The following is a 12,431-nucleotide window of genomic DNA, read 5'->3' on the forward strand; positions in this document are numbered from 1 at the left end:
GAGACATTTGGACTAAAGGAACTTGCATAAGATTTCGCCCTGCCTGGAAATCGAACCCAGTTCCTTATACGAGCTACCCACCATATCCACAAGATTTCATGCATCTCGCAGCATGTAATTAATCCATGGGTTGCACAAAAGAAGCATCCGGCAACATAATCCCTCACAAAAATGTACAAAATCCCATTCGTTTTGGCGTTAAAGTTGCTTTTCAAAACTGGAGTGAGTGAATTACAAAACTCTTGGGTTCAAATATTTTGGAAAAGTAATCAGTCATTGACATTTTAAGAAACATCAATGGAAATGAATGAAGTCTTGTCAAAATGTGTTCAACCTTGCTATGTAATGTTAAAAAAGTCTTATCATGTTGTCAAAATATTAATTTTCAAAGTTGTGATACATAAAGTGTTATCTTTTAGCTGCAGGATACGATTATTATTTTTTATTATTATTCATGTTTTATCAAAAGGCAATTTTATTGCTTTTTTGAAATTATCCAATCTCCAATTATTTTTTAATGTTTGTTACTATTATTATGATTAATATTATTATTATTATTAATCTTTTATTAAAAACGGTCATATTATTTTTGTTATTTTTATTAGTTCTTAATATCTTTTTATGTTCTAAATGCACATTTAAAACATGTGCATTGTATTGCAAAAGTTGGCCAGAATACACAATGATATAAAAAGAACAGGAATTTGAAAAATGATCAGATCTCCTTGAGAAACGGATGTGCAAACCATGTGTTTTGCATTTCTTTTGCACTACACTGCTATGTGCAGCCAGATGGAGGAAGTTTTTTCATGGCATCCAATTTTTCCTGTTTCCTGAATCCATGTTTTTTTTTTCTTTATGCTATGCAGGTTTGGGTGGATGCAGCTACCCAGGTGTTCTTTTCACTGGGCCCAGGATTTGGTGTTCTCCTCGCCCTTGCCAGCTATAACAAGTTTTACAACAATTGCTACAGGTAAAAAAACTCTGTTCTCACTGACAGGCCATCCTGACAAAATAGGTTCAACATTCCCAAAATGCATCACTGTCCAGGCCATCTAGCCCCTCAAGGCTGCACAGCATCCATGTTCCATCTGTATAAATCTATTGGTTCCATAATGTGTAAATATGTAATTGGTGACTCTCCAACTGGAAGTCTTGCTTTGTAACTCAGTTGTGTGTGTTTGCACTGTGACTCAAATAAGCCTAATTGTGCAGCTGAAACTTAATTTGTACATTTTTTGATTCTACATCAACACAAAACTGATAAACTTTGGGCACAGTCAAATTACTTCATCAACAAAGCAATTTCACAAATTGTCATGTATGGCTCAGGAATGTGAAGTTGGAGTGGACATTTTTTGCACGCTTCTTCACAAGGACGTTCGTTATACAGGGTGCTTAAAAAGTCTGGAATCATCGGAAATTATTTTTTATTATCTTATTTTAAACGATGCCTTTGAGTTGGATCGGATGTCGGTGACTGATAAAAAGGCCTCCACAAAGTCCACATTTAACGTCCTTGACTTTTTTTTTCTTTGGAGACACCTTAAAGCAGGAGTTTATACCATGAGCCCATGTACTAATAAACATCTATATAATGAAATCAGAAACTGATTTTCCAAAATCGGTATAAATTTTAGGAAACGTTCAAAAAAATCCTAGATACAAGAATTTATATGTACACGTCAGTAGTTCGCAATTATTGCAATAAAATTGTAAACTAAATATCTATGCTTCTGGACTTTTGAAACACCCTGTCCAATGGCTCAACAAATCACAATCTGCAGCTGGTTTTCAGATTTTCCAGTGTGCAGGGTCGTCCAAAAGTCAGGAATCAGATAGGATTTGGGCAGTTGGATTACAACAATTAATTTTTACCAAATATATTGTTTTAAATATGCATATTTAATCAAATTAATTACCTCTTCTTTCTTTCCAGAAAAGTGATGACAGGAAAATTAACAAAAGATGAGAGTGTGGAGCTTGCTAAGAAATAACCAAACATCATGTGTAAGTTACGTACAATCGATAAAGTGCCTGGAAGTTAATGACCAACAATTCGAACATTAACTGTAATTTACTCTATCAGTGGCAATCATACATGGCAATCAATTCTGTTCTGTTCTTGGGTATGACAACTTGGCTGCCAGGGTAGCTATCATTTCTTGGAAGCATGGCTGTGCCGCTGATGCTGTGCCCCTCCACCAGTACACTGGTACTCATTTCACCAACCTTGGAAGGATGACAGGCAGTCAACCCCACCTGGTGTTAATTCAGTGGCAACAGGGATCAAACTCAGGACCCTAAGATCCTAAGCCAGCCACCCTAACCACTAAGCCAACACCAGGCTTAGTAATCAATTAATAAATAAATTATATTTACGATAAGAAAGCATTTTTTTTAGTCCTTGCATTGATTTTTCACTTTATAGAATATTAACCGTGTGGCTCCTGACTTTTGGGCCACCCTGTGTATATCCAAATTGATGTCTGATGAAAGCAAACATCTTCGTTGTGAAGTTTCTGAAATAAGAAATTTGTTATGCTTCTCAGATGACATCACAAATCTCAACAATGGAGTGACATCCCAAACCTTTCTGTTCTACATCTCACTAATGCAAGAGCACATAAAAGATTTGAGAGATCTTCATAGCAAGGTATCTAAAATAACTGATGAGTTATTTCCTCCCAGCACATCAAAATGAATTTGTCAATGAAACGCTACACAAATTTAATGTAAATTCTATATCTCGGAAACACAAAAAGCCCAAACTCTTCGACAAGCGTTCAGAGTGAAGAGTGCATCATAGCCAATTAATTACTCCAAGCAGCACTTCTTTTGTGACATTTTAAATGATATTATAGTCTTAATTGTTATATGTTAATTTTATCAGAAATACAGTCATGCAAAAGTAATTTTTCTTCACATTGACCTACATCGTGAAGATTCTGAAAGTCATAAATTTGCTTCAATTTCACAATGACATTTTGATGGTTCCAAGTTTCAGCACAGAGGAGAAGTTCTTTTCACGGCGATGATTCGCGCTTTCATTTGGCATCGTTTTGAAATGCATACCAAAATAATTTATTACATCTACATGAATACTGATGAGCAAAATGGTCATTGACTCAGCTGGATATCATCATAATATAATTAGAGAAGTCTGTGTCTGACTTATATGCACTCCTAAACAACTGGAAGGAATGAGTTGAAAACTGCTGATTGCACTCGGGGTGTGCATGGGAAGGTTTTAAGCAGTAAAAAGAAAATTCATAGTCCTGGGGGTTCAGAGTTGGAAGAGGACCCCGATTCTCTCCATGTAAATATTTATGGCATTGCGCCACTTCTAATGCGAGGGGTTATTTATTATATGTCGTACTGAAATGCACTCTAATTCTGGGGGAATCGGACAATTATCTTGTCTGCAAGGACAGATTCTTCACGAGTACATATAATGTGGTATCATCTGTTACCTGCACCCCAGATGTATCATCTAAGGCAGTGGTTCTCAACCTTTTTCTGATCGACTACCACTTGGAGGTCCCATACTGTCGCCGCGTACCACCTGGTTCCAGAAAAACTCAATTCGACAAGATATCAATTTATTCACAAGTAGAACACACAAATGAACTAACTGTCAACAAAGAACAAAATTTAATGCGAGGGCTGCATCCGTTTCTTCTCCACCAGCTGGTCGATGCAGGGCATAACTTTGCTCACAGCACATCGGAAATCATGCCCGGGCGCAGCAAGACGGTTCTGGCTCTTTGACTTGATGGTCATCATGGCTGAGAACCCCTGCTCGCACTCCCACGTGGAGGGGAAAATCAGTAGCTGGGGAACAGCGTGACGGGCTAATGTCGTGTACGAGGAGGCCATGATGACCCAGAAGTTCATAGGAGAGCATTCCTTGTGCTTCGTCTTTGCTGTCTCGTCAGCCTGGATATCTATGAGCTTCTCTTGTTCCCCGGTCCCGACAGGCAGATCGCCTGGTTCAATGGAAAATAAATTGGTGATGTAGGCACAACATGTAATGTCTGGGAAGTAATGCATCAACTCAGTCTTGAGCAGTGAGAGGTGACGGACGATTTCTTGGGAAAATTCATCATTGGGCTCGCTCTCAAGGGTAGTCAGGAGTTCGAACATTCCGTAGTATTTGCTCTCCATATTCTTGATCCAGAGGTCCAACTTCCGGACAAACGCTCCCAGCTTCGAGATGAAGTCTGAGACAGTGCAGTTGGGCCCTTGGAACGACAGGTTTAAGTGGTTGAAGACCCCAAAAATGTCCGACAGGTAGGCCAACCTTGAGATAAACTCCTCGTCCTCCAGATCTTTTTGAAAATCGTGTTCTTTCTCCGTGAAGAATACGAGGAGTTCATCCCTCAGTTCAAAGAGACGCCTCGCCGTATTCCCCTGGGAGAGCCAGCAAACCTCTGTGTGGTAGAGGAGACAGGTGTGGTCGGAGCCGAGATATTCACAGAGCAGTTTGAACAGCTGAGTATTCAGGGCGGATGTTTTTACGAAATTAACTATTTTGATTAATCGGTTCAAGCATAATAACAAATTCGGAGGGAGTACCTTAGTGCTAAGGGCGAATCTGTGTATGAAACAATGGACACCGGTGGTGCTTTTTTTTGTTTTTTTAAGTTTTTTTTTTTTAAAGGTTGAGCCCGAAAGTGCTCACGAACCACCTGGAAGGCCCTCGCGTACCACAGGTTGGGAACCACTGATCAAAGGTGACTAATTTAATGGAAAATGCTGAAAGTGTTACGATATTCGTGCAATATATTGAAAAATCGTGTGATACGAAAGCCAAACTTGCTCCTCCAGAAATATCTCACAAAGATTGGCATGATTCGACAGAAGCAGAGCTGAATGTAAATAGACATAGCAGCAGTGCAGTTTCATAGTTCGATGTTGACATGTAGTGGGTGCGGGAACTTTCTCAGTGAAAGATTAAGTAGAGTGCCCATTCCAAGCTTAAGCTTGGTTGGCTGCTTGTAGAAGGATATTGAAAGAAACAGTTTGATGATTATACTCAAAAGGAAGGCCAAATACTTCAATGGAGTCATCATTAGGAACCCGAAGAAGTAAAGAGCAAAGATGGAATCATCAGGAGGAACCTGGATAGGATTCAGGTTTCAGCCGCTACTCCACTACCATCAAACCCATCCAGGCACAGCCAAGTGAGCCTCACAGAAAACTTCTTACTCGGGATCCAGTTTAATGCCCCGATGTCAGTAACAATGTCGATATTTGACTTGAGCTTGAAAGGAACTGTTGTCTTTTTTTCACTTTCATGAAAGAATAATGTGCGGCAAGATGCCCTCCCCCCTGTATGTATGTATGTATGTATGTATGTATGTATGTATATATATATATATATATATATATATATATATATATATATATATATATATATATATATATATATATATATACACTCTCCTCGGTCATTTTGTTCGATATACTGAAGATTACTCATTCAAAATTGGCCACTGTACCATCATCTGGAGTGCCCTCTGCTGTTGACATTCAGGATACTGAATCAAGGCGTAGATGGGGTGGGGATAGGGAGTGAGAGGGAGTGTTTTTGCCCGACCTCTCCTATCATGGCTCAACAGTTAATCACATCCATTTTAATGGAATCTTCTCACTGGCCATTAGTGTTAAATACAAATTTCTGCCCATGGCTAAAAAAAAAAGTTGCTTATTCATGGAGGCAACCACACACTAGAAATTGTGTGAATTGGCAAGCTGACCTAAGTCAAGAGCAGATGGATGTATTTTCGTGATAGAGAAAATCCCATCTTGTGCAAGCAGCATTTTAATTCATCGTTTACCTGAGTCATTGTTAATGAATGCGTATTGGACTAGGATTCAATTACAAAATTGGCCTGCTGGTTGCGTCATTACTGAGGCATGGCTGTGCTGCTGATGTAGTGGCTCCACAGATTAGGAAAATAATTTGAAATATCGGCCTTCAACGCTGATGTCGAGATAACTCACTTATTCTTCGTTACAAGACACCATGGGATCTTTTGAACCACCAGCGTCTTCCCTTCTTCTCTCATATGCGCAGCACATGACTCTGGTGTTGCATAATTTCCAGGGAACGTGGCTGTAGAGTTCATGCAGTGCTTCCTGTATGTTTGGACAAATTCCTGAAATTCGGCAAGGATGCCGGCAATATCTCATCTACCCTGGCATCGAAAGACGCACTATCCTTGGTCCTTTTGTTCAATATAATAAACATTACTAATTCAAAATTGGATCCTTCACATCCACCAGCCAATGGTAGAGGATAGGATGTCAAATTGATGGTCCATACAAAGGACGGCATAAGAATTGATGGAGCACCATACCTACGAAGCACCTGTCTGACAATTCAGTCACATTGAGAACCAAACCCATATTAGACAGTTCATCTACCTCTCCACTTACATCCTATTGGACAGCCTCCTGAGTAACTGAGCAGCCATATTTTTGACCATATTACTTACCTCCATGCGTGAGTAAGTGGTTACTGTAGAGAAGTGTCATAAACATTCACTGCTTCAACATCACTTGGTCAGTTTACCGTTGATAACTCAAGGATATCCAACTTATGCGCTCAAAACAAAGCATGGAAAACAACAACTCTTAATATGTTAATATATCTCAATATTTGATTTCAATTCCCAAGTCCTGTCGGATCACTTTGCCTCATGAAAAGGCATCATTTGAAGGTCTTGTAAAGGGAAGTGAAACAACAAAGGATAGATAAAATCGATGCAGGTTGTTATTATTCATCCAGATGAATTAATATAGTAAAAGTTTATCATTGAAAAAAGCTGGACTTACTAGTCGGGAAAGCCGACGTTTCGGTGAGTATCCACTCACCTTGATCACGGCAGATGTTGAAGTGAAGAAGAAGCCTGAGAATGACCACGTGACCTCCGCCGGTGGTTGGGTGATTTGGTCGCTCGACCAACCCGGCCGTCATGTGACGGTTGCAGAAGGCGTGGAAGAGATGTTATAGCCTTGTCTCACTGTTACGGATCAATTTAACATATACTTGAGCCGTCAGTAAAATCTGTGATAAGTTACCACTTCGAAAGTCATGAGTTAATTAACCTCTGCCATTGAAGATCGGAGGTTACTGTTTTCACCCCTTTCTGTTTGTTTGTTTGTTTGTGAACAGTATTACGGAAAAACTCCTTGACGGATTTCGACGAAACTTGGTGGGGGGATTAGGTATGATCCAAGGATCATGCCATTAGATTTTGGACTTGGTCCAAAATCCAATATGGCCGCTATGGCGGCCATTTTGAAAAAAATTTGAATTTTTTTTTTTTGCATTTCTACATGTTTTAAATGATTTTCAACCCCCCCCCCCCCCAAAAAAAAAAAAATTGCGAGAAAATTTTTTTTATTTTTAAAAAATAAAAAATTCAGGTGGATATACCCACGTAAAATCAATTTCTGTCTCAAGGAATCTAGTTATGACGAATGAATTGAGTATGTAAAAGTTAAAAGTAAAAGAGAAAGTTGCAAACTATAACTCTGTGAGCACTGTTGACGTCAAATTGAATGAATAGGATATCAGGTTCACTTAAGTGACTTAGCAGTATTGGCGGCGGAGGTTTTGCACTCTACCGAGTGCTCCCACTCTAGTTCATAGATGCATTGATATCTGTGATATTTGTACTTTTATAATTTGGGAATTTTAAAGTCATTAAGTGTTTCTTTTAATCAGTATCAATTATCTTGTATATTATTTCTGTGTTTGTGGTTTCGTGTCACGCTATCTTCGCCTTTGTTCTGCGCTCGAGTAACGTGATATTCGGCTTCCATTATCTCAAAGACCATATGAGGTGCATGGTAAAAAAAAAAAAAGTAAATAAAATGGTTCTGAAACAGTGAAATCGTATTCCACTTACTGCATTAAAGTAAAATTACTACTGATACTCTGCATCAGTTCCTTTCTCAAACACACCCACCCCAACATGTCGCGCAGAGCACGGGTTATGCAAGTTATTTTAAAGGGAGAATGTAGCCTTTTTACAACCATTTTTCTCTGCTGAGCAGGGGTTAGCTTTCCTTTTTGCAGGCTCCATACAATCATGGTTCCCTTCTCGAGGCAATGTTTTTATGGCCGGATGCCTTTCCTGACACCAACCCTGGTCGCCCCTTATGGCACACAGGGATATGGTACACCTATTCTAACCAGGGCATACACCGGGACCAGTACACTGATACTAATTTCATCAACCTCAGAAGGATGACAGGCTGAGTCAACCCCCTGGTGTTAATTCAGTGGCACATGGGGCTCGAACTCAGGGCCCTAGGATCCCGAGCCAGTCACCCTAACCACGAAGCCAACACCAGGCTTCAAAGGGAGACTGTAGGGATTAATTGATTGCTTATTAAATATCCTTCTAACTCCTATCGTATGTTTGTTTCACCTGTAAAACAATAGGCAAGACATATTATTGTCCATAAATCTTTTCTTCCGTGACATCCTCCGGATAACTGCTGCAATCGCATTGGTGCCTCAAGGAAGTCCCTAAAACCCACGTACTTGACAGATTAAATCACTAACTGCCTTTTTTGTTGAGAGATGGTGATTCAACTCTTTCCCAAATGGATTCCTTTTCACCTTTGGCAAATCACTTTTTTTCTCTGTCTAAGATGACCACTTGACTGTTCTCAAAGCTCGGATTCTGAAACTGGTTCCACCATCATTTGCAACTCTGAATGTTCTCAGTATGTTGAAACTGACCAGTAAGATTTTGAAGAAACGACTAGAGACAAAATTTGTGATGGAAACACTTTCGGGGGAGTTATGGAGCCATTTCGAGCTTATGCGAGCAATTCAGACGAAGATTGTGACAATGGAGGTGTTGGTGAAGATGAAAACGGCGGTCGCATGTTCACAACAGATTGGTAGGTTTTGTTTTTCCATTCAGTTGAATGATTATAAGGGATTTTGCATAAATTGATTAATCAGTTATATTACTCCAGCACAAACACGGCACTGCACAACACAGACATGGGCATACTTGGACATCGCCGACAAAATGGGCGATGAATGCTTTGCTCCACCGTTGTAGACTGACCAGGTGGCTTGTATGTTATGGGATTGTCCCGTTTCATACTTTACCAGGACACCATTTGTGTCTGTGGTCTTGTCTGTGCCATGTCCTACTGTCTTGTCCCACAATTGCGTCGTGTCATGCTGTGTCTCACCGTCGTGTCGTGCCATGTGGTTCTATGCCGTTTCCATGCTGTGTCATGTCCATGCCGTGTCTCACCATCGAGGTGGGTGGTAACGAGGTGAGATCGGTCACCGGCAGGCCAACACAGGTGTTTGATTCACTGCTCCAAATCGCCCATGTACATGTGCTGGCAACTGGATGGAGATGGTGTTACAGTTTCGAGTGAAGGCTATTTCTTCCGCATAATCGTGGGAACGGCATCCTCACTCACTCGTGGTGGATAACCACAATATCTAGCCATCTCTGTTGTTTTATAACAGTGCTATGAAAAACGTTCTGAACACAAAAGCAAACATTTTGTAGGCCCGATTCCCATTCGGGTAATTTGGACAAATCTCGTCCAATCTCTAGCAAACTTAGGGTGTTTCGGCTATTGGTGTAGCATGAATCCATCTAGGTTTATATGACTACAACCATCAAGGATGCATTGACTTAGGCATATTTGTGGAAAATGGAAAATTATTTGCCGTTTGAGTTAAATCGCACCACAATGTAACCCGTAATACAGTATAAATCTCATGGTGTATGTCCAGGTGTGATGTCATGGCTAAGCTTTAGGAAGAAGAAGAAGAAGAAGAAGAACAAGAAGAACAAGAAGAACAAGAACAAGAAGAAGAAGAAGAAGCTAGAAGAAGAAGAAGAAAATTTCGACTTTAATTGCAAACTTACTGACTTTATAAATCGCAAATCAGAAAAAAGACGCATCATATCTATTTTGTAGGGTATCAAGATTAGCGTCGAGGTTTGCCTGAGCGTTTGTGTTCTCCTTTCAGAGTTTGCCCTCCAGTCATCCATTGGCAGCATTGAAGCTACCCTTAGGCAGAGCACCAAAGAAAGACAGAACCCTCCCTTTCCCCACCACCTCCACATAATCCATACATACCCCTTCGCTGTCCTCTCATTCCTCTCTCACTTTCTATTCTTTTTACTTTTCCCAAATTCCCCTACAGCTCTTTCTCTTTCTTATCCATTTTATCCTTGCATTTTGTTTTCCTTTCCTCAATAAATATATAATCATGTGTATGTGTATTGGTGGTAAAGTGGAGCGGGGGCGGGGGGTTGTGGGGGACTAATCATGATGCCATGACTCTACAGGGATGCCATCATTACAAGTTCTGTCAACTGCTTCACAAGCTTCATGTCAGGGTTCGTCATTTTCACTGTCCTCGGTCATATGGCAGAGAGGCGAAACATGGATATAGCGGATGTAGCCAAAGATATGGGTGAGTATACCTTTCCTCTTCAACAACTGAAAAGAACCATTGTGACCATTACAATGTTGTGAAGAAATATTGCCCTGGAATGCAGTACATTTTCATCAATTGTTTTGATATTATTTGAAAAGCAAAACGAAGAGCACCCGAATGAGCCAAACATATAAGACGAGTGGGATTGCTGCCGAACTTTCTCCATCAGAGGATGAAAAGAATGATTTTTTTTTTGACCAAAATAAATTATCTCACAAACTGACATCTGACATGAATCAACATTGCTGAAATGTGCACAAACACCATAACAAAACTGTAATCAACCCACTGTGTCAATGGTAATTTTACAAACAAACTTCATTCAATGACACTTTACAGATGTGATACATCACAGTCTGGAAAATGGTCCCCATTCCTCAGCAGCTGTCAAATTACGGACAATGGGAGTGGTCAGGATGGAGAGAGAAGAGGGTGCCAAGAATCTCAAGATGCCCATCAGGCAGGCACAGGACCTTTGGAGGTAGAATTGATGCAGCCTTTCGATTGAATAAAATCTTAAACCTGGAAGAAGAAAATAAAATTAAATGTGAGATACAGTCATTTGATTTAGTGAAGTAAGATAAAAAGGGGGGAAAAAAATGATTATAGTTGAAAAACATTTGCAGTTTTGGACACAAGGAGCAAAGAGGAAGAATGTATGAATGGAATTGGATTCCTGATAAAACCTAAGTTGGCTGGAAACTATTAATTACAAGAGTACATCTGACCAGAGGAGATGACTGATTTCTAAATTGATGAAGAAATGTCATCTGAAAATTGTTCAAGCCCATGCCACAATGATGTCATGATGACGATAGAAGATATCTACCTCCAAGTGAAGGAATTTATAAACCATGAGAACAACAGGAGTTCAAAAAGGGAAGAGGGCTGATGGATGGGATGTTTGTGCTGAGACATTTGGTAGAGAAGAGGTTGGCGATGCAAAGGGGATTGGCACTAGGATTTTGTGTACCTTGAAAAGGCTTACGGTATTGTCCCAAAAGAGATGGTGATTACAACACTTAGATAGATGGGAGTGCCAGAAGCAGTCGTCAGGATGGTGGATGGAATGTATGAGGGAACGAAGGGAAGAGTTTGCTTGGACGTGTAAGGAGGGAGGAGAACATCGGTTTGTGGCAGAGAAGCACATTCAGCCCACTAATGTTCATTATCGTGATGGAACTGGTCAGCAAGAAGGTCAACATTGAAAGACATCCTCTGGAAGCCAGATCTGTGTCTATATTTTTGGAGGTTTCGCGAAGTGCTCTACGGGGAATTAAAGCAAATCTGGAAAAAATGGATATTTTACAAAAAAAAAAAAGTTATAACGTTTGCGCGGACCCCAAACTGATATACCACATGACATGTGCACAGACGAGCAAGCAAGATGGCAGATTATCTGCAATGTTTATTTCACGGGCGATTAAACTTTGTGATGTCTCCAGGGTTGTTCTGCATTAAGCTGCAACTCTTTTGTGGATAAAGTCATTATTTGAACGAATTCAATTTATTTCATCAACAGCTTCGTGCGCGGTGAAGACCGGCTTTACAGTTAAAGGGACCCTATATTATATGCAGCTACAGCCTGGCCAACAGTTCCTCATCAACAATTTAATTGGGGTGCTCAAGCCACTTGCCAAAAGCCTTACAGTCGATAGCAGTTCCACACTACGTCCTGAGCGAATAGTTCACTCACTACGGACACTTTTGTCCTCCATGACATTCAGAGCGAGTGTTTCGTGCTCCATCACCCTGAGCGAGTGTTTCGTGCTCCATCACCCTGAGCGAGTGTTTCGTGCTCCATCACCCTGAGCGAGTGTTTCATGCTCCGTTACCCTGAGCAAGTGTTTTGTGCTCTGTCACCCTGAGTGAGTGTTTCGTGCTCTGTCACCCTGAGCAAGTGTTTTGTGCTCTGTCACCCTGA

At 40.4% G+C, this 12,431-nt stretch overlaps 2 protein-coding genes across 4 annotated transcripts in view; one reads left to right on the forward strand and one right to left on the reverse strand.

The window, feature by feature from the left end:
• Positions 1–12,431, forward strand: part of SLC6A4 (solute carrier family 6 member 4) — a 122,551-nt gene that overhangs the window by 83,483 nt on the left and 26,637 nt on the right. Inside the window, exons 6-7 of the mRNA XM_085858903.1 lie at positions 870–973; positions 10,356–10,483. Of these exons, the coding sequence (XP_085715029.1) occupies positions 870–973; positions 10,356–10,483 (232 nt within the window). The remainder of the gene's footprint in view (positions 1–869; positions 974–10,355; positions 10,484–12,431) is intronic.
• Positions 10,898–12,431, reverse strand: part of LOC147011171 (uncharacterized) — a 35,777-nt gene continuing 34,243 nt past the window's right edge. For all 3 annotated transcript variants that reach the window (XM_085858910.1, XM_085858908.1, XM_085858911.1), the window contains one exon: positions 10,898–11,029. In XM_085858910.1, coding sequence (XP_085715036.1) covers positions 10,900–11,029 — 130 coding nt within the window. In that variant the 3' untranslated portion in view covers positions 10,898–10,899. The remainder of the gene's footprint in view (positions 11,030–12,431) is intronic.

Source organism: Eptatretus burgeri, chromosome 16 (genome assembly GCF_056783735.1).
Source record: "Eptatretus burgeri isolate ZD-2024b chromosome 16, Ebu_testis_v1, whole genome shotgun sequence".
NCBI lineage: Eukaryota > Metazoa > Chordata > Myxini > Myxiniformes > Myxinidae > Eptatretus > Eptatretus burgeri.